At 36.9% G+C, this 18,660-nt stretch overlaps 1 protein-coding gene across 2 annotated transcripts; it reads right to left on the bottom strand.

The window, feature by feature from the left end:
* Window positions 1-398: 398 nt before the first annotated feature.
* LOC121411648 (protein adenylyltransferase SelO, mitochondrial-like) lies at window positions 399-16,258 on the bottom strand. Of its 2 annotated transcripts, none has more exons than XM_041604467.1 (13): window positions 16,204-16,258; window positions 14,002-14,442; window positions 13,152-13,324; window positions 12,397-12,508; window positions 11,090-11,213; window positions 10,417-10,532; window positions 8,475-8,578; window positions 7,387-7,591; window positions 6,884-7,084; window positions 5,797-5,917; window positions 3,768-3,995; window positions 2,576-2,678; window positions 399-1,004 (listed from the first exon to the last, which is right to left on the bottom strand). In XM_041604467.1, exons 2-13 carry the CDS (start codon window positions 14,325-14,327, stop codon window positions 889-891), a joined length of 1,929 nt encoding a protein of 642 aa, XP_041460401.1. In that variant the 5' UTR covers window positions 14,328-14,442; window positions 16,204-16,258; the 3' UTR covers window positions 399-888. The 2 variants fall into 2 exon arrangements, with proteins under 2 accessions (XP_041460401.1, XP_041460400.1); XM_041604466.1 differs by lacking the exon at window positions 16,204-16,258 and adding an exon at window positions 15,529-15,624.
* Between the last annotated feature and the right edge of the window lie 2,402 nt (window positions 16,259-18,660).

Raw genomic sequence — 18,660 nt, 5'->3', positions numbered from 1 at the left:
AAAACATTTAACAAAAACCTGTATGTTTTGAAGAATTTTTATTTGTTTCCTTTTGTTGAGTGGAATACTGCATGATGAGGCTGCATTACAGGCCAAATCCCTGAAGAAAAAGGGATTTGTTATTGTCATGTTTATCTCGGCTATTTAAAGTCTGATTTAGATTTTAAACATCACTATTTCTGAACAAAATCAAGGCATCAAGCACCTGTATTAAACACACAAAGCATTAAATTATTAATTTAAAATTCTGAAGACTTGTAATTCTGCACTCTCAATATGACAGGCATGTACATTAAAATTGCACACAAAGGATTAACATAGAGTGGCAAATCTGTTTATATAATTTCCCACAAAATAAAGTACCATATTATTCATTTATTGCTTTTTTCATCACTGACTTCGTTCAACTTTCAAAGTAAGATCTACATCACTTTCTGGTTGGCCACATCATCTCGGAACATATTCTTGCAGCCTTGGGTTTCATAATACACTGGGCAGACATATATAAAGATGGGACACAAGTCCTTAAAATTATAGATAACTAAACATCACCAAGGTATCATCAGATTTGCATCTTCTCAAAAAATGAGTTTTGTATGCAAATCTTCATAAATACAAGTTAAGCGTTTACAAAATACCATACCTTGAAATACCTTGTGACATTTAGAAATTATCCTCCAGCTTAAGTCACAGCTCATGAATACATACATCATTCCTCAAATTCACAAAAGAGATTTTAAACTAGGAGACGAGGAAAAGCAGATTTCATTTACATAGCAATGATCAATAGAAATGAGTGAAACAAGATTCTTGCTCTCAATTGACCTGTCCATTTAAAAAAAACTCAATGAGCTGTGACTTGATAAGAAGCGGAGGAAATTATGAAGATCAGCTGACTCTAAGCTCCATAGCTGATGCAGGAGGCCTGCTATCATAAGCTTCACCAGTACAACTCTTCACTTTAGGGGACTGCGAAGTGGACGACCCAGCAGGCTTGCTCGCTCCTGTACAGAAAAAATGTACAAAATGGATCGATTTGATTTATTTATAAAATTTTAAACTGAAAACTTGTCTTTACAACACGATATTGCCAATAACACAAACAGGAGACATGAAGTAGCATCTACTGATAACATAGAATCAATTTACGGTAAACGTTCCTTGGCACATATCTTCCTAATTGAGTAATTTTCTACAAGATACAAAGATGGTTCCAGTAGGCAGGCTGGAAGCAGGTATAACATGGCACATTAAAATGTAGATATTTTGTAAATTCCCCTTTCAAAGTAGAAATAAAAGCTGTTTTTCTTTTGGAGTTGGAATTGGACATGAATTTCTATGAACCTCCTCACAATAATGACAGTCTTTGAACAACTGATGATTTTGGGTAGTAATCAAATCAGTCGGGCGCCATTTGTCAGTATAAAGATGACTGGGACTGATTTATTACTATAAACAGTCATATTTAGTTTAACATTCATGAAGTTATATATCACATCTTTTATAATACACTAGTTGGCTCACTTGCATGAAGACAACTTTCATGATGAAAATGTCCCAAAACATTCTCCCGCATTGAAAATGATCTACTGAAATAAAATTTGAAAATAAATTTTTGATCACAATGCCTTAGATCCCTCCAATATCCCCCCTCAAATACAGCCAAGATCCTCCCACACATCTTTGAACCAATTCAAATGAGCATGCCTCTAGGACCAAATTTATCTAAACACAGCTTCCCTTTACCCCCTTCTCTCCTTTTTATATTATTTTATGATCATTTTGTTACCTTTTGTGTAAATTTGATATAAATTGATTTTATTTTATTATGGGACCAATATACAAGCAATTGTGCTTCCTTGACCCCTCGATATGTATAATACATTTTGATGTCAATTATTTTGTATATATCATTTGAAACGATCATTTCACTTTGATCTGATTTTAACAATTCTCATTTTCGTTCTTGAAAATGGGCTAAACATTAGGCCTATGGTGTAAAAATACCATCCCAAAAGTTTCAAAGTATCATATCTACAGGAACAATTTTAAAACTTTGGAGATGTAAACTTTAGCTTGAAAATAATTGTGGGTTGGTTTCACTACGTGTATACTGCGAATCTGTACACTACAACATATAACATTTGGATGAACCCAGCATGGCCTACATACAAATGTACAAGGCACACACTGAATGTATAGAGCAGCTTATAATAGTGTGTGCATAGGAGATACCCCAGCAGAAGGCAGTCAACACAGCTAACAGACTTTTTGAATTTGAGAAAACTGGGCATAAGCTGAATGCATCTTACAGACAGGTTCTAAAAATCAGGCTAATAAATTGCTACTTGTGTCTAAATTAGAGTTTTTCATCCTACATTGTGGTCTGTTTCAGGGATTTTGAGGGCAAATACAAGCACTCATACACATGTTACATCTTAGTTTGAGAATTTTTTTTAAATCAGCTGCTCACAAAGTGAGATGATCCCTTTAACTGTTGAAATACATTCCAAAAACAATCTAGAAAAAAAACAGACGATACAATATGAATCAATGTGAGTAATGGGACTCCTACCTGCATCTTCATCAGAAGTACACTCTGTTTGTTGATCTTCAAAGGCTGGCAAGACTACGTCATCACTGAATGGAGATTCCAATAGCTTTAACACTCTTTGAACCTGGGTTGAATAATCATCAAGTATTTCATTCAAATAATACCCAGTTTCGGGTTCAAGTTTTGTTTACCGATATGTAATTGCAACTCTACACAATTCAACAATATATGAAACCTTTACACAAATATAATATGATAACCATAACAATTGATTTATTTCAATATACATTGTACACCTACTACAGTGAAACCTCTAATGAACAGGTAGACATTGTGGAAAGGCTCCTTTAATATTTTGATGGGGGGCAACAGAAAATCTTTCTACGACACAACTTCATAGTTTCAAGAAGATGACAACAAATTGTTTATAGAAAAGTGTATTTACAGGGTATACCGGTAAACATTGCCCACATTGGCCCAAATAACAGGACAGTATGAAGGAGAGCTATCAAGGAAAGAATCTTACTTCATCAACTTTGAATATTGACTTTAAATGCTGATAACGTTCAATAATTAAAAGGGAACACAATTTAGGTGTTTAAAATTATCGAGATAATATTTATGAAATGTGCATCAACTGAAAGTGAAAAAAAAATCCACAATGATACAGCTCAATGGTCTCTAAAGGATGACAACAAATTACTATTGGAAATGCACATACACAAAGGGGAGTGTTTCATGAAGCATCGTGTCACTGATTTTCACTGACAAATTTGCTCTAGGCCAATCAGCTGCAAGTATTTCAGTAGCTTAGAAAAGATGTAAGTAAAAATTACTGAATATTTGTTTCATAAAATACACAATAAATGAATAAAATGAAGGAATAAAAAAGTAAATAAATAAATAGATAAATAAGTACGTACAGTCAAATCTGGCCAAGTGGAAGCAATTTTATTTTTTCATACCACAACAATAAAACACATGCACATGTTGAGATCAATTATGCAGGAAGCATTTTCATTTATATTATGGAAGATACAACAGATTAAAATTAGATTATAAAATACCTTGGTCAAGGGCCGTGCTAGGAATCGACCTCAAGACTTAACATGGTGTAGTTGGGCACCTTAGTCCACTTGGCCCTTCACTGACTGTGAGATTTGACCTTTAAAGACAGATTCACCTGTGTGTAAATTCAAATTCTAAGACCTACCTCTGAGAAGTTCCCATTTTCTGCTTCATTGATGGCGTTCTCTGCTATGTAGTTACGCAGAATGAACCTTGGGTTGGTAGCGTTCATGACTTCAACTCTCCTTTGGTTGAGTTCCTTCAGATCAGTGTCTGTATCCTCTGTCTCCTTCATCAACCTCACCTTGTACTCATCTAACCACTTGGACCAGACTGCTGAATCATCACTTCTCTTCTGCTCCTCGGTAAGGCTCTATCAAAATAAAGTGAATTGAGGCTTAGTAAATAAGTCTCTTTGACAAGGCATTAATCTATATTTGCCACTCTCCATCCAGGACTGGTGAACCTTTCTAGTGTGCTAAATAATCACCAATGAACATTTCATCCTGAATATCATTTACCACAAGAAAGGTTCACCAGTCGTTCTTTCAAGATCCAGACCGGACTCAAAAATGAAACTGACAAATTATATACCAAAAGAAAGCTTATAAGCTACTAAATACAGCAAGGTATGCTTCATGCATTTTCACCGCTTCCCAGCTGAGTATTTTGCTTAAGAATATTCCAATTATCGGGCTTCGAACCCCGTTTAGAAAATAGGCTTTATTGTGCTTTTCACCTGCCTCGAGACCGTGACGTCACGTTGTGTAAGAAGCGTCGTGATTCCATAGGTTTGTACAGAGAAAAAATGGGTGATTTTTTTTGTTTTCCAGATAACGCATTTCATTCTCTTCACTTCTATCACAGAGGGATATCACATATATTTTTTCCCACAAGCTTGAATTTATGAAATCTACAGTTTTGAACTAGTTTTTGCCATATTTTATTTCCTGCTTATTTGGCGCAGATCTCAATTCTATCTGCAACAAAAAGTTGATTTGAATAAAAAGAGAAAAATCCAACAAGAATAACACTGAAAATTTCATCAAAATCGGATGTAAAATAAGTTATGACATTTTAAAGTTTTGCTTATTTTTCACAAAAAAGTGATATGCACAACTCAGTGTCATGCAAGAGAGTCAGTCAATGATGTCCATCATTCACTATTTCTATTGTTTTTTATTGTTTGAGCTATAAAATATTTCATTTTTTACAGATTTGACAATAAGGACCAAGCTGACTGAACCATATATTCTTAAACAATGCTGATTCTACATGTTCAGAGAGGAATTAATTATTGATCCACTTGACAATGAGGAGAAATTAGAATATTTCATATAATAAAATACAAAAGAAATAGTGAGTGGATGACCTCATCAGTCTCCTCATTAGCATACCGACCAGGATGTGCATATAACTGTTTTGTGAAATTAAGCAAAAATTTAAATTGTCATAACTTTCTTATTTTACATCAGATTTTGATGAAATTTTCAGCATTATTTTTGAGGGATTTGTTTTCTTCTTATTCAAATTTAACTATTTGTAGAGGTGGACTCGTCCTTTAAGCCACTCTTAACTTACAAACAGCTTTATGAAACGGCCCCAGATTGTGCTGGTACCACTGTCACTCTCTAATCCACTCTGAACACTTATTCATGATCCCCGTGGGTGTTTCAGAAAGTAATTTGTAAGTTACAAATGACTTAACGAACGACTGGTGACCCTTCTTTATGCTATAATACCTGCCGGCCCTTAGAGCCATGAAGTAGGAACAAATTGCTAAGAAAATTTTAGAAATACGAAACAATATCAAGTTTCCTATTCAGTACTACAAAAATATTTTCACAGATATAGTAACACAGGTTAAAATGGCAATTCCCCTTTCACAAAGATAGGAATATTCCTATTTAATAGGAAAACTTGGCAGTTATCCCATGTAACTGACTTAGCACCTGAGAACATGTTCTAGTCGTGCGTAAAGTCATGCATGATTTCATGAACAGCTTTATGAAACGCCCACATGCCATCTGTCTACTGGGGTAATTTGTCATGTGCAGAAATGCCCTTGCGCAATGCCCTCTTAAGTCCAGTCAGGGGTATTTTTTGCATGCATGCATGCAGGAAAGTACGGTTTAAGGGTGTTCCTGCACTGACACAATGAATTTCATACTTACAATGAGCTCTTTGGCCTTTTCTAGTTTGGCAAGCTCTTTCCTGAGGGTTGAACTACCACCAAATAGTTGCTCAAGTAAGGACGGGTTGCTCTGTGATATCATCATGAGCATCTGCAGTTGGCTGAAGAATACAAAGTAAGGCAAATATCATAATAATAGCTGATTATATCCAGAGTATATCCACGATATATGCTCCTGCAACAAATGATCCTACAGATATCCACAAAAGGAAAAAAAATCCTATCCTCAAACCTAACCCGAACTCTACATCACCAGAAAAATTAGCGGAGGAATAATAGTATCAGGAGCAAATAACAAGTTATCTATGTATGACTAGGTAAATTGCCAACTGGTCTACTCACCACATGGTTTTCCTTCATTTTAGTCTAATGCCATTTCGTCTTTTTAGCCATTAACCATTTAGTCCAGTAACCATTTGGTCCAATCATCACTTCATCTAATCACCAGTTCGTCTATAACCATTTCATCTCCCAACCAGTTGGTCTAATATTTGTTTTATTTTCATTCATGTTGCCCAATAATACTTCTTATTTTACATTTGATTCTGATAGAATTTTTAGTGTTATGCTTGTCTGATATTTCTCTATCAATTAAAGTCCACATGTTGTTGGGGTGTAGTTGAGGGTTTACTTTCAATTGGTCTAATGCCAATTCGTCCAATTACCAACTCGTCTACTACCATTTTGTCTACCATCAGTTTGTCCACTATCCACATGGTCTAATTGCCATTTCGTCCACTTACCATTTCATCTAATAGCCAATTGGTCCAATAGCCATTTCGTCCATATACCATTCGGTCTAATTGGACTAAGTGGTAATTGGGCGAAATGAATGAAAATAAAATGGATATTAGACCAACTGGTTTTGAGACGAAATGGTCATAGACCAACTGGTGATTAGACGAAGTGATGATTGGACCAAATGGTTATTAGAACAAATGGTTGTTAAACGAAATGTTGATAGACGGAATGGCATTAGATTAAATGAAGGTAGACCATGTGGAGAGTGGAGAAGTTGTCAGTAGACGACTTGGCAATTTACAGAGTTGAGAAAGGCATATTTTTACCTTGGATGAATACGAGGTGAGTTTGCCTTCCTGAGTTCCTCCACACCACAGCACTGTGATAGTAAATAATCCTGTAGCTTGCTGCATTGTTCATCAAATCCCGGTGAACCAGGCAGAGGGAGGGTACTCAGTGAACGGAATACATTGGTGAAGTCTGCTCTCGTTGTCTGCATGGCCATGTGTAATGAGTCTATCAGAGCCCTGGATTAAATGAAAATAAACCATTTAAATATAATATAACATGGTGACCTTGGCAGAGCTGAAAGCTGAATTCAAACCTTACCTTAATCCTAATCCTTGCATGCGAACCAAAACACTATAACATGTTTGTACAACATAAATAGCCATAAATCAACACATATCTTTGAAAATATGAATTTAACTTACACATTCATTTCAATCCATCTAAACCAATAAATTGTCTTTGGAAATAATATGCAACAAAACCAATTCGTTGTATTTTTTTCACTAAAACTGATTTGAAAAAATAAATAGAAGAATACCTGTCTTGAGATAGATTTTTCTGAATCAACCCTAGTTTCTTTCTCATCTTCGTAATATAATGTTCCTCAAATGTCTGGTCAAAGAGCTCCAACTCTTTTTTAGACTCTTCTTCTGGAAGGCACATTGAAAGGGCTTCTGCAAATTTGCCCAAGTTCCATCGACACATTTCAGCCTGCCGCGTAAATGTATAGCGCCCCCTATCATCTGAAAAAAGAACAAATTTACAATCTTGATTTAACATGTTGTGGATGATATGATTTCCCTTAGACATGCGCATTTCAGACCCCACGCAAAAAAGGGGCCTTGATTCGAGAAAAGGCACTTACAAGAAGGCAATGGGGCACTTGCTCACATATTAAAGAGGTATTTGACAGGTGAAAGGGGCAGGGAACATGTTCTGGAGGGGGCATTTTTTGGTAGAAATTGGCACTTATCCGTGAGATAAGTAACACCTGAAAAAGATCCTTCTCAGGTGAAAGGGGCACAGTACACGTTTTTCTTGCATGAAAGGACACTTTTTCAGTGCCTCATAAAGTGGGGGGGGGGAATCTGTGCCACCTCGCTATCCCCCCCCAGGATTGCCACCCCTGAGACCAAGTAGGCACAAACCAAAATGATAAGGTTATACGATGTATAGGCCTACTATGCATTCTCCGATGTAGGCCTATACTATTTTAATTTCACCACACACCTTACAATTGGTCTATGACCAGATTTTCAAATGAAACTTATCAAAATTTGATGCAAATATTGAGATATGGAACATCTTAGTGTTTTAAATTCTTAATATTCATACAAATACTTATATTCATATCTACGACTATGCTACAATCCTTACTAGAATAAAAGCGAATTGAATATCGAGTGGTAATGGCGTCACAGCAATCGTACGATTGGATATGATCTGAAACCCATTTGGTCCAAAATAAAGGCAAGTTTATCCAAAATCATTATATTTGTATTCTTACAGTTAATTTGAACCTCAAATAAAAATATACTTTTCATTCACATTTTCAAAAAATAAGCAAAATGCGATTTGACCAGTTGTAAGGTGTGCGGAGGCCTTTACTATACTAATAAGACTCACCAGTTGTATTACATATGTGATCTGGATCATAACCATCCAAGAAACCAAAAGGACCATAATCAATAGTGATACCCAAGATACTCATGTTATCTGTATTCAGCACCCTGAATCAAAGTGGAATTAAAAACAGAAAGGAGGAAAGAACATATAACATAGGAGGTAATCAAATTTATCATGGGACGTGGAAAGACATCAACTTGTATTTGAAAGGATTAAGTAACATGAACAATTAAACAAGTGGAATGCCTCTGGCGGTATCACCTGCATCACGTGATTCAATATAGCAGCAGTGCTGACTTTGAAAACTACTATAACTCGCACAAGATGTTCAGTGATACTTGGTTACTCTCATGTCCATGTTTTATGAACTAGACCAATACACTTACAGAGATATGATGGTAATTCAACAAATACCCCCAACATGGCCAAAGTTCATTGACCTTACATGACCTTTGACCTTGATTATGTGACCTGAAACTCGCACAGGATGTTCAGTGATACTTGATTACTCTTATGTCCAAGTTTCATGAGTCAGATCCATAAACTTTCAAAGTTATGATGGTAATTCAACAAGTACCCCCATTATAGCCAAAGTTCATTGACCTTTGACCTTGGTCATGTGACCTGAAATGTGCACAGGATGTTCAGTGATACTTGATTAAGTTCATTGACCCTAAATGACCTTTGACCTTAATCATGTGACCTGAAACTTGCACAGAATCTTCAGTGGTACTTGATTACTATTATGTCCAAGTTTCATGAATCAGATCCATAAACCTTCAAAGTTATGATGGGAATTCAACAGATACCCCCAATACGGCCAAAGTTCATTGACCCTAAATGACCTTTGACCTTGGTCATGTGACATGAAACTCATGCAGGATGTTCAGTGATACTTGATTAACCTTATGTCCAAGTTTCATAAACTAGGTCCATATATTTTTAAGTTATGATGACATTTCACAAACTGAACCTTAGGTTAAGATTGTGATGTTGATTCCCCCAACATGGTCCAAGTTCACTGACCTTAAATGACCTTGGTCATGTGACATGAAACGCAAGAAGGATGTTCAGTAATACTTGATTAATCGTATGGCCAAGTTTCATGAACTAGGTCCATATACTTTCTAAGTTATGCTGTCATTTCAAAAACTTAACCTTCAGTGAAGATTTGGTGTTGACACCGCCGCCTGTATCGCTTCATGTGTTTGCTGGGATCAATACCCTGGTTTAATGAGGAAGCATCATATTTATCATTCAGAATATTTTTTGAATGATTTGAATGCCAAACTCTGATGATAAATTGATCACCTAATTCTAGAGGTTGATGACACATTCGGCTTCCCATAGTTTAAACCGCAACTTTTGACCAGGGGAGAATTTCATCAACATTTCTGTCCGACAAGTTGTCAAGATCTGACAATTTTATTCGGTTTTGAATGTCTGATAAGCACCATTACCATGGTAACATTGGATAAAATAAGCCTTGTCCAAAACAAAAACGTTGGTGGTTACATGACACTCTCCCAGAGTTTAAAATAAACTGGAGGCTGTTTCATAAAGTTGTTCGTAAGGTAAGAGCAACTTAAAGGACGACGACTGGTGGACATTTCTTGTGCTAAATAATCACCAATGAGCATTTAATGGTGATTATCATTTGCCACAAGAAAGGATCACCAGTCATTCTTAAAGTCCCTCTTAACTTACAAACAGCTTAATAAAACACCCACCTGGGTCCCGTAACACAAAGGTTAGTGATTAATCATACGCTTGATTTTAACGATTGATTGTACATTGTAGTCAATGGAATCAATCGGAGTAAAATGTTCTACAATCATTGCTAGCCTTTGTAATACAGGATCCTGGACTTCAGAATAAAGGACATTGCCTACAGTAGCCACCTACAGTGACAGGAGTCATAACGACCAACTGCAATTCTTACCCATGACAAAACCCGACACACTGCCATTCAGCAACCATCTTGGCCGTTGATTTCACCACCTCTCGATAGAAGGCTAGGTTCCTCTGGACCAGGTCCTCACTAAACTCCTCATAGATCTGAAAAATAGATACACCAGCAAGACATTTACCATCATTGTGCTGCACTCAACCCCGGTGAGGTGACTGGGTACCAGGCAAGAATTTATTTCCTGAATGCACTGAAAACGGGAAACAGTTAGCTCGAGATAGAGCCGTGGTCCACCTCAGAATAGATTGTTTCCAGATAGAGTAAGGCGATTATTGGACTTATAGGTCAACTTTATATTCAGTCTACTATATCTTGCACTTAACTGTTTTGTTTATCCTTGAAAATACCTTGATATCTCAAAGATCAGCCCTAATCATGAATCATTGAAAAAAAAATTAAATGACATAAGGTGAAGCTGCTTAACTGTGATGTCATTGAAAAAAAAAATTCCCACTCTGCTATTCCTTGCTGGGTCCTTTGCGCCAAACCTTTAATATTTTCTCTATTTTTCTGCATCTACATTAAACTAATATTGATGCAATATTTAATTTCCCTTAGAATTAATCATAAATCAATACAATGAAGATAACAAATTCATTTTTCATACATTGGAGACTACTAAAGAAGAACAAAAGAGGAAATTTACCTTTGGATAAAACGATTGAATGGAGTAATCAAGCATCTTTTCCAAAATATCCTTTTGTCCAGCACTAGGACCTTTCCTACCAGTCATCTCATCAGCAGGCTTTACTATTTCAAATGAACCAAACCTGATGGTGAAAATAATACAATAAAAACATAAGGAGATTATATTCTGTCTCCTCAAACTAATTTAAGCATGAACACATTCAGCTGACGAGAAGATAGACCTGGGCCATGTCTTACAAAGAGTGTCATAATTGTCATAATTTTTTTCTACAGGAAATTTGCACAATGTCCTTTGTAAACAAAGAGAAGCACAGTTAATTTTCATGCATGAAAGTACATCATAGGATCAATTGCAACTCTTTGTTAAGACAGGGCCCTGGGCCCTCAGCCTACAAAGAGTTGCGATTGATCCAAACAACCACAACTATGGAAAGCCAGCAACGTCACCATCTAAAATGCATTTTTGTTACAAATACTTTTTGGATATGTTGTATAATTATGCATCCATTGTTTTCTTGAAAATTCAGTGTGCTTCTCTTTGTTTACAAAGGACATTGTTTAAATTTCCTGGTTTGCTGGATATCCATATATTTTAGATTGAGCGGATCAATTGTAACTATTTGTAAGACGGGGCCCTGGAGGCTCGACTGCAGCTACATCACTCTTCCAGTATTTGCAGTAAAGGTAAATATACAGCAATCTCAACTATCATGATTTATAATTTTTGAAGTTTTCACAAGAGCAGGCAAAAATACTTCTTGTATTTGACCAATTAATAAAACTTGTTCGAGGAGGTGGAACTTTTCCAGTCGTGCATGAATATAGAAATACTAGCTTTCCTCATGAACTTCTACATATATTTTCAAAGGCATTTTGTACATATATCTATGTTTAATAATGTTACAATAATTCTAAATACACTAATGAAAGTATGCTCCTTAAAGTTATTACAGGGAAGTGTAAGAAAGGAATGTCAATTTTGTACTTCACGTTTGAGAATTTTAAGCACAGCTATGGGATGCAAATCTTCCTACCTTGCTTGAAGTTCCATATGATGAGTTTCAAAAGCCAAGAATCCTTTTTTTTAATTATTGGAAAAATCAGCAAGCACAGTATTATTCTCTTGTGAAAATTTGTAAGGAATAATGCATTCAAGAATTCTTCAACTTTTACTCAAGAGTTTACTCTCCTCATAATTTGAGTGCCAGAACCAAAGATATTGAAATTTGTCATATCAAAATTCAACAAAGGACTGTACATCTTCAGTGATTCAACGCTCTAACATGCCACAGTTTTTCTACTAACCTAAGAAACGTTGGAGCAATGCGAAGTACAATGGTTACCCTCTCTTGGATAGGATTACCGCTATAGAAGATATCACGTACTACTTTAGTGTCAGAGGTCACACAGCTCCCAGCTAGTAAAGCAATGAAATTATATAGAAATATGTTTAGATTCCTCATTAAAATAAAATATATGAATAACGTGCAAGCGTTCTTGGGGATTCCATCAGTTATTTATAAGAGATCACATTTAAATACACCAAATTCCTAAAAATTTCTAATTTCAAATTTCTATTTTTCAAAAATCATTTATCTTCCTCTCCATTTTTGCCTGATTGAATTTTCATGCAATTTTTTGCTGGTCAGTATCAGGCTTATTGAGTTTATGTAGATGTGTTATGATCAGCTTGCTTACTCTACGGACTTATTTTCCACTGCAACAATCACATCCTTTGACAAGGCATTTTTCTAAATGTACACTTGCCACTCTCCACCAAGGTACAGTAAATGGACACCTGTTATGAAGGAATTCTATGAAAGAGTCCCCCACCTGATCATGCTAAAGCTAGGATAATAACATGCAATGCTAAGGAACATTGTATTAAAGTCCATATTTAGCTTTGGTAAGAGGTTAATAATGTGAATTACACGTATACTAGTGTCTCACCATATAAACTTGTAGTTGCTGTTTTATTTTTTTTATCTGCCGATTCTCTGTACAAAATATTTGCATCATGATTCAAACTATTTTTTTTTTGAGATTGGATGTAACTTTACCTCTTGTGGTTGGTATGCCAAGATGGTGCATTGCTTCACTGCAGAGGAATTCTCGAATGCTAGACCTCAGTACCTTCCTACCGTCAGCTGTCCGGGAGTAAGGGGTTAGACCGGAACCTTTGAACTGAATCTCCCATCTCTCACCCGCTTGGTTGACAACTTCTCCCAAGTACCTATCAAGTTTACAATAAAGAGAGGCTTTTTAAACACAAAGAACAGCTATTTAGGTGTCCAAAATCAGTTTTATTTACAATTGATTCTGATTGGCTGTTGATCATCGTTACCACGGGAGTTACCACTGGATGGCAAAGTTACCCTAATAGTAACTTTTAAGCAACGGGGCCTGTGTCAGCTTTCATGAGGAGTGTATTGCTATTTGCTGACCCCAAAATTAGTGAAAAGCATTGTAAATATCAATAACAGAGACGCGTTAGGGGACAGCAAACTCTCTTCACCAACTAGAATGTCTAGAAATTCTTAGACCAGGCCTGTTTAGCCTCAGACAACCACCAGGCCAGGAAAAGTAAGATAATAATATGGCATTTTCAAGTGGCATTACATAACACCTGTCTGTGATAAATTTTGATCTACCTTTTATGTTCTATATATCCGAATGGTGTCAAAGTCCCCATGACGAAAAGATATGGCAATCCCTTTTTAATAAATAGTGTTGGGACAACCATTATGTAATCATCAATGAAAGCAGGTGAGAAACTCCTCTTAACAAATAATGTTCGGACAACTACAGTGTACTCAATCAATTAATAATTTTCTAAGACTGATTAGATCTTATCTACATCAAGATAGAGTTTGTCCTTTATTTTAGCAATGCAACCAAATACAAACTAACATGGCTGCACCATCTCCTAGTTGCCCAGCAAAGCTCCCAAACTGGTGGCCACAGTAACAGTGGGCTGCAGGTTCGCTCCCTGGTAAGAGCTTGTTCCCTGAGAAATATGCAGGGAAATCTTCTCTGTTCAGCTCCTCCTCTGGCAAGTCGAGTAGTTGCATCGCAGGAAGGGAGTATGCAACTGTCTTCGGGTTGGCCACAGGGGTCGGTTTCACACGAGAGAAGCAAGCCCCAGGCACCTGCCGGGTGAAATTCTCAGTCTCAGGATCAATCGGCAAGGTTCTCAACACGCGGTTGTCAAAGTTCAGCTTATCGATACGAGCCATTTTAGAGGAGGACTGGCTGATACTGAGACTATTGGAAAGTCTAAGGTGGCCCCACGTAAGAGTTGGGGGTAATCTACTTGTTGTGTTACCTATCTTGCCGTGTCAGCATCCAAATCTGCAAGATAAAGAGAAGCATAATCAATCACAAAAGAAGAAAATAAAAATTAACTAGAAATTTAATTGGTCTGCGAGTTGTTATTATGATCACAATGCTGTGCAGATCAATGCGATCATCATAATAAAAACTGAATTTTCATTTAAGAATACATGTAATTGCAAAATACGGGAAATAAAAAAATTTGTGAAAAGTTCAGAGATGAGATGTTAAGAGAGAAATGAGATGGTAGGGGGAGTGTTACTGTCTAGGAAAGATGGGACGGTAGGAGAATAAGGATAATAGGATAGAGTTGGGAAAGTAGGAGAGAGAAGGGATGGTAGGAGAGGAGAGACAGGAGCAGATTCAGGAATTTTTTTGCACCGGAGGTGCGACCTGACGGGGGGGGGGGGGTCTAGATGGTAGGAGAGAGATGGGATGGTCCATGTAGAATATAGATGGGGTGGTAGAAGAAAGATGAAATGGTAGAAGAGAGATGGGATGGTAGAAGAAAGATGGAATGGTAGAAGAGAGATGGGATTAAAAGAGAGAGATTGGCATGATTGGATGGTGGCCAGTGGCGGTGAGAGAGATAGAATGGTAGGGAAGGAGGAAGAGATGAATTGGCTATGAACTAGCTCCCACTAGCCTAGGGGAAGAGTTCCTTTTCTGACAGCCACCCAAAAATTGAATACAAACACAGAGAGAAGGTTCAAAGTAATATATATCTTGACAATATTTTGTTATTTTGGATGGCTGTCGTGAGAAGAATTCTTCACAAAAGGAACTCTTCTCAAAAGGAACTCCTCCCCTAGGCTAGTGGGAGCTACTTCGTAGCCAGTCCATCTCTTCCGGCTTCCCTAGCATTCTATCTCTCCAACCCAAATAAAATAACAAAAGATTGTCTTCCCAATCGTTTGTTATTTCTGATAGCTGTCGCAAGAGGAACTCTTTCCCATACTCCTGCTGCATTATCAATCGAGGAAAGAGTTCCATATGCACCCCCACTAAAAATAACAAAAGATTGTTGAGACTTCCGGTTCGTTTACTTCAGATTTTTCTATGATTTTTTCACTCTTGCTTACCTTAGTTGGAATTCGAACTCACCTTGTTTATCTGCAGTCAGACCTCTTCCCACTATGCTAGCGAGAAGCGCTGATTGATAGTACCAGGAGTATTTTATTTAAAGATTGTCAGCCGATATAGTTCGACTAGTCTAGACTCGCCCCTAGCCCCTTACTGACTAAATAAACCGATGGGACAATTACACGCACTAGATCCTGCCCGAAATTTGATGGAATAAACCCATTTTTTGGCTTGTACAGTATTTCCATTTCCCCATCATAGGGCTAGATATATTATTCTGAACGTTCGATCATCATGTTTTTATTTTCAATTTTAGTCATGTTAGTGGGGGATGCATATGGAACTTTAGTCTTACCTCAGTTGAAATTAATGATTTCCATCTTACTTAAACTTTGCTTATCCTTACTTAGATACTCTAGACTTTGCTTATCCTTACTTAGATACTCTAGCCCTCCCCCCCCCCCCCTTGGCGCAGTCCCCAGAAATACCATGCGATCTGCTCGCTGAACTGACGGGGATTACCGTACCGTACATAACGCGGGACCGAAGACAAGTAAACAAAGCAAGCACTAAAAAAAGTCAAACTTGCCTCGGATAGACAGCAGCAAACACAATAACCCACAACTTATCAAGGTCATATCACTACCAATGAATTAATCACACTCCGGTTTCTAAATCACAAGACCAAAACATTACCTCATCTTCAAAAGACCAATTTACGCAACACCTTTCGACGACGACGGAATCTTGCTCATCTTGTTACGCAATGATGCGGTATCTCGCCACAAGAGGGCAACATGCTACAATCGGAGCAGAGACTAGACAGTGCATGCCAGCCGAAACATGATCAGACTCATTAATATGACGACATGAGCGAACGTAAAAAACAGCTAGAAAAGATGAGAAAACGGTCCATATTATTTGCAGGCATTGGGGTACTTTTGAGCGTGGAAATAAAAATTTCCACTTTTTCGGAATATTTCTGAGTCAATCAAATTGGAAAAATAAGAAAACTTTTTCCAACTTGGACGGAGTAAAGCTTTTATTTTTAAAATGTATTTGCATAAAAGTATAATTTTGACGCTTGAAATTTGGTAAAGGATTTTATTTTCTAATCCTATATCTTTACTTTGGATTTGCCAGTAAAATCTTATGTCTTTCGAACAACGTAAATCAAATGGAACAAGAACAAGACTAATATACTTTAACTTACTTTTTTACAATGTTAAGTTGTGTACGTTCTATTTCGTTCGCGCTAAATTTGTCATTTAAATTATGACTGTATAAATAGGCCTACTCTGACAATACTTCAAACTAATTGATCAATAAATATATATCATAAATTAACACTCAAAAGTTTAATACTATTATATAGACCAACATATTGATCGAACATATTGGTCAACGCCAGTGGCGTAACTACGGGGGGGGATGGGGGGGCACGTGCCCCCCCAATCGGCTGGCCAAAAAAATAAAAAATGGGGAAAGGGAGAAAAAGAGGGAAAAGGGAGGAGAAACGTAGTGGGGAAAGAACAGATTATTGTTCATTATAATGTTATATTATATTTTGTTATATGTTATATTACATAAGAAGCATTTTTTCGTTACTTTATGAAACATTATTTGTTTCATTGTTCCTGGTGCTCGCATAGACTGTTTAACGAGATATATAATCCTGTTTTACTAAAACCTCCCGTTTTCAAATCAATATACACAAATATATTTCCTCGCAATTCGAGTTATTATTGCTTTATGTAGTGACATATTCTTCTTTTTCATGACTACTTAAAGTGATTGCCCTATTTTAAGGTCTTAATATAAAACATTTCCTGTCTGTGCTAACGTTCGCATTAGTGGATTTGTGAGATTTCTGCTCTTCATGAACTCCTTAAATCAGTCCTTAAAATGTAATTTTCTGATCTGAATATCATAAATTTTCAGCTCGCGCTTCGCGCTCGCATCATTTGGCTAGTGAAAAACGTAGGGTCTTAGTGAATTCTTACAAACAAGCCTTAGAATGCCCCTCTTCAGGTCGGAATATCCTAAATTTTCAGCTCGCGCTCGCAGTATTTGATTAGTGAGATGCTTATGATACTCATGATTACAATGATGACTTCAAAAAGTACTTCATGTGCTTAGATGTAATTGTAACAAAATCGGCAAGCGCTTGGCACTGGTATTAGATGACTATGGTGAGATATGTATACTCTTAATGGATTTACAAAAAGCATAGTCCTTAAAATATCCATGTTTGGGGTCAATAAGTACAAAAGTTTCAGCTCGCGCTTCGCGCTCGCATCATTTGGTTAGTGAAATACATACGGTCTTAGGGAATACATACAAACAAGCCTTAGAATGCCCCTCTTCAGGTCTAAATTTCCCAAATTTTCATCCCGCGCTTCGCGCTTGCAGTATTTGATTAGTAAAATGCGGATGATAATCATGATTACAATGACTACAAAAGGTGCTTCATGACTGTGTTTAGATGTAATTCTAACAAAATCAGCAAAGGATGGCACTAGAATTAGATGACTGTGGTGAGATATTTATACTCTTAATGGATTCTGAAATATATTCCTTAAAATTTCTCTATTTAGGGTCAATATATAAAAAAATTTGCTTATAATGTCCCTTTTTAACTCTGAATATCAAAAATTTTCAGCTCGCGCTTCGCGCTCGCATTATTTAATCAGTGAGATACATATCCGTTTAATGGCACTGCATGTCCTTAAAATATATCTATTAGGTCAGAATACCTGACAACTGAGCGCGCTTCGCGCGCTCCCTAAGTAGCTCGAAATTTTTGCTGGTGCCCCCCCAATGCCGTGACCCACGGTACGCCACTGTCGCCTCACTAGTGGCTGATGCCCGGGCTGATGGTATCTCCCGACCATCACTGAGCAACTCTGTTTTTTTTTTAAGTTTGCCCCAGGGGCCCGTTGCAGAAAGAGCTGCAATCGATCGCAACTCTAAAAATCATGCACAACTTGATTTTCAACCAATCAACAGCGCGCATTTGGGACTACCATTGATTTTTTGACTTGTGTTTAAACGCAACTCTTTCTGCAACGGACCCCTGGATTTATTAGGTATTACTCAATGCTCAACACGATGCTGTTGGAGTCACTTAAATCTTTCGGTTACAAATAACTT

The sequence above is a fragment of the Lytechinus variegatus genome, chromosome 3 (assembly GCF_018143015.1).
Source record: "Lytechinus variegatus isolate NC3 chromosome 3, Lvar_3.0, whole genome shotgun sequence".
NCBI classification, from domain to species: domain Eukaryota; kingdom Metazoa; phylum Echinodermata; class Echinoidea; order Temnopleuroida; family Toxopneustidae; genus Lytechinus; species Lytechinus variegatus.
This window is presented reverse-complemented; position numbering and strand designations above follow the sequence as displayed.

Coding starts and splice junctions, on each gene's coding strand:
- LOC121411648 (XM_041604467.1), bottom strand. CDS start 14,327: ATGGCTCGTATCGATAAGCTGAACTTTGACAACCGCGTGTTGAGAACC. Junction 10,533..11,089: donor TTCAATCGTTTTATCCAAAG/GTAAATTTCCTC, acceptor TCTATTTTTCAG/ATCTATGAGGAGTTTAGTGA. Junction 1,005..2,575: donor TACTTCTGATGAAGATGCAG/GTAGGAGTCCCA, acceptor TTTTCTGTACAG/GAGCGAGCAAGCCTGCTGGG.